Source organism: Triticum dicoccoides, chromosome 3B (assembly GCF_002162155.2).
Source record: "Triticum dicoccoides isolate Atlit2015 ecotype Zavitan chromosome 3B, WEW_v2.0, whole genome shotgun sequence".
Classification (NCBI taxonomy): Eukaryota; Viridiplantae; Streptophyta; class Magnoliopsida; order Poales; family Poaceae; genus Triticum; species Triticum dicoccoides.
The window spans coordinates 763244239-763247703 of NC_041385.1; the positions used below are offsets into that span (position 1 = coordinate 763244239).

The 3465-nt window shown below is 45.5% G+C and overlaps 1 protein-coding gene across 1 annotated transcript; it reads right to left on the reverse strand.

Moving 5' to 3' along the window:
• Window positions 1–251: 251 nt before the first annotated feature.
• On the reverse strand, window positions 252–2140 carry LOC119282103 (esterase PIR7B-like). Its single transcript, XM_037562439.1, has 3 exons — window positions 1724–2140; window positions 784–924; window positions 252–661 (listed from the first exon to the last, which is right to left on the reverse strand). Exons 1-3 carry the CDS (start codon window positions 2117–2119, stop codon window positions 371–373), a joined length of 828 nt encoding a protein of 275 aa, XP_037418336.1. The 5' UTR covers window positions 2120–2140; the 3' UTR covers window positions 252–370.
• Window positions 2141–3465: the final 1325 nt, after the last annotated feature.

Sequence of the window (3465 nt, forward strand, 5' to 3'; positions counted from 1 at the left end):
CCGGGACCAATGCCCCCATGAAGTCCGGCAGGCCCCCTGGCCTTACGAACCGGGACCAATGGGCCCATGGGTCCTGATTCGTGACGGAACTGGGAGTAATGGGCTTATCTGGCCCAAACAAAAGCCTTGTTTTCTACTATGTACATCCATATCATCCCCACCAGATCCGCCTCTCCACGGCCTGTCGGCACGGTCGTTGGATTTCGTCCAGCTCGAGTGAGCCCGCAGCTCCCGGCCGAGCCCAACGAACCACATCTCTAGAGATTTATATCATACCCACATCAAATGTATATCATAAACACATCTCTAGAGATTTAATTACATACGCGATACATGAATTTATTTCAAACAACATTTCTGTTCCAATTTGCTAAATATTGAAGTTGTTGGCCATCTTGACCAGGACATCACATAGCTCCTTGGGCTTGGAGCTCATGATGGCGTGGTCAGCTCCTGCAATCTCCTCGACTTCCGTTCCAGGGCTCAGAACCACCATCCAGCGTTGCATCTCCTCAGTGCTGGAAACATCTGCCTTGGCAACCACGTATAGCTTCTTCACCGACCCATAGTTGCGTTTGGTGAGCAGCCCTGCGTCCTTCATCACTGGATCATCCACGAATTGGTTTCCAGGCCTCACCAACATTTTTGCCAGGGCCAAATCCTGCAACAACATTGTTGAATTGAATCGCATTATGTGCCAATGCAATACTCGGTTGTTCTGAAGTGGGTAAGGAGGTTAGTATATTATAAGAGATCAAGAGGATGTTAAGCTGTGCTATGCACCTCAGGTGGACTTTGCTGGTAACCCTTGTGAGCTAAGAAGTCTGGGCCCACTATGATTGCAACACCTACACCCTGGTTGTTGTTGATTGCCAGCATCTCGCAGTCCATGAGCAGTCCTTCCGATGATGCTCTTCTCATGAACTAATCACATCCCATCACAAGTTAAGATAAAAAGTAGCATTAATATTGGAATTATCAAAGTTAGAGACCACGGTTTATAACGTACTCCTTCCAACAACAAAAAGCAGATATATATAACTTTCATCCAAACATTTATAAATTTCCTACGAGTAGTAGAGTACTGTTTTGAATATTATTATCGGATAATAGAAAATCATGCATAGCTATTCATTTCGGAAGATATATTCATCATGTTGTAATTTTATCGAGTACTATACAGTTACATAATGTAACTGTAACAACTAGTTGTGAAAGTTACATATTCAAATCATATAAAATATTGAGCTCCCTTGCATCGGAATTTATTGAAGTAGCCTCTATATAATGTTTTTTTTGCGGGTAGCCTCTATATAAGGTTGATGCAGCTTCTATACAATGATTTTTTTTTGAGGGAGCCTCTATACAATGTTAGATATTGTATAGATGTTCCGTCAATTAATTCGGATTGTAGAAAGTATATTATATAACTTGTAGAAGTGCATGTGCTAGCCAATGCAACCAAAAGACCGATCTGATGGAAGAGACTAGGCTGCACATTATACGTCAACATTCCCCTTACGTGTGGCTCCCTCAAGGCTAAACGTGGACTAAAAATGGGCTGCAATTTACTTGCCTCAGCCGGGTCTTGAACTCAAGACCTCTTGGCTCTGTGTGATGTGATAAGTCTTCTCTATTTTCTTTTCGCATATACACGGCAGTGAAATACAGAGCGAAAGTTTGAGTCAACGGAGAATAAGAAACCCTTGAACAATTGACATACCTCCTCGGTTGTGACGCCCATGTGCTTGCCAACGCACGGCATCGCGGCTGCCACGAACACGGCCGTGGCGACCTTGCCGGGGAACCTCTCCATCGTTAGCGCGATGCTGAGGCCGCCGTGGCTGTGCCCGACAAGGATCAGCCTCTCGCTGCCACCCTCGGGAGCTGCGGCCACCACGTCGAGCAGCGGCCGAGAGTACTCTTCGAACGAGTGCACCTCGTCGATGCGCGCTGGGTGGGCGCCGGACGCGGCGAGGTCGACTGCCGTGACGCGGTGCCCCGCGGCCTCGAGCGCCACGATCACCTTGTACCAGCACCACGCCCCGTGGCAGAGGCCGTGAACCAGGACGAAATGGTTCCTCACGCTGTTGCTGTTGCTGCTCTGGATCCTCTCCATTTCTTGTGTAAAATTTGTTTTGTTTTGTGTTGGATGTTGGTTGCCGCGCGCATGGCCTGATATTTATAACGCAAATTGGTCTTTGTCGATAGCTTGTCACTATCAGCTGACATAATTTATCTGGTGTGGTTCATTTGACGCGTAGAGTCTCTACCAGCTTCTGGTGAGGTTTTTGTACGTTCGTACGACGGGTTCCAAGGAAACAATCATACATCCAGGATCGAGTAGTAAATTGCATCAGATCCAGTTGACCTGCAAGATAGCTAGCAGACGAGCGACGGGCGTTTGATTGATGGTGACGCAAGGCAAAGACAAACACTTAAAATTCCAGGTTAACAAACGAGGAGGCATGTTGAGATCTATTTCTACACGCCGGTGCAAAAGATTTTCAGCCCTTTATCAATAAAGAAACGGAGAAGCTAATTTCAGGAGGCTATGTGTAAGCTGAAGTAACTACTCAGTCTCAAGTTAAGCCAAGATGTGGGAACTAATATCTACCGAGTGTCAACAAAGATAGCTTGTATGTTTTGAGATGCCATTTTTTTTTGCCACCACATCCTCCATTCTATTTGAGGAGTTGATAAGTGCAGTCCAAACATATTTAAGTCCGCTCCAGTTATGCCGAACCTTTTTTGTTTGTGAAATTCAATTATACTCATGCAGATGCATGTGCAGATGAACTGAAGCAAATTCTTGGACACAGTAGGTTCATGTCCTCAATAATTATGTACGTACTCTTTTTTGCTGTCCCCCATTGGCCAAACATTCTCCTTATTGCAAGCATAATCCTGTGAGCGGGGAAAAAAAATTCCATTTGACTTTAGAAAAACATAAACATTTGCTCCCTCCATCTTAAAATAAGTGTCTCAAGCTTAGTACAATTTTATATTATAATAGTACAAAGTTGAGACACTTATTTTGGGACGGGGGAGTATAACACTAAATCGTTATTGTTTGATCCATTTTAAAATATTTATTTATTGAAGATGCTATTCTCTTTAATGTACGCCAATTTGGTGTACAGTTGGTAAAAAAAAGAAGATTGGGGTGCACTTTCCCTAAAAAAAAAAGAAGATTGGTGTGCACTTGGGGGGGGGGATGCTATCCAGGACACTGGCCCCAGCCCGTGCCCAAAGAAGAGCCTCTCATCCCGGATAATCTGAACCAGCCCGAAATCCACCATGTCGTGAGAATGACCAATGTGGAAAGGCCTTTGTGCTGTTAAGTGCGGAACATATTGAAGGCCGAGGCCCACTACGTGAGGAAGTCTATTCAGCGCGTTCGGCGCCGGGGAAGCGAACCGGCGCCTACTGGCAGCATCAAGTGGGCCGGCCCACAGACGGAGC

What these genes read in the sequence shown, in the direction of transcription:
- LOC119282103 (XM_037562439.1), bottom strand. Translation starts at nt 2,119, where the DNA reads ATGGAGAGGATCCAGAGCAGCAACAGCAACAGCGTGAGGAACCATTTC. An exon ending in TGGGCGTCACAACCGAGGAG is followed by an intron (nt 925 to 1,723) that starts GTATGTCAATTG and finishes GGATGTGATTAG; the next exon opens with TTCATGAGAAGAGCATCATC. An exon ending in ACCAGCAAAGTCCACCTGAG is followed by an intron (nt 662 to 783) that starts GTGCATAGCACA and finishes ATGTTGTTGCAG; the next exon opens with GATTTGGCCCTGGCAAAAAT.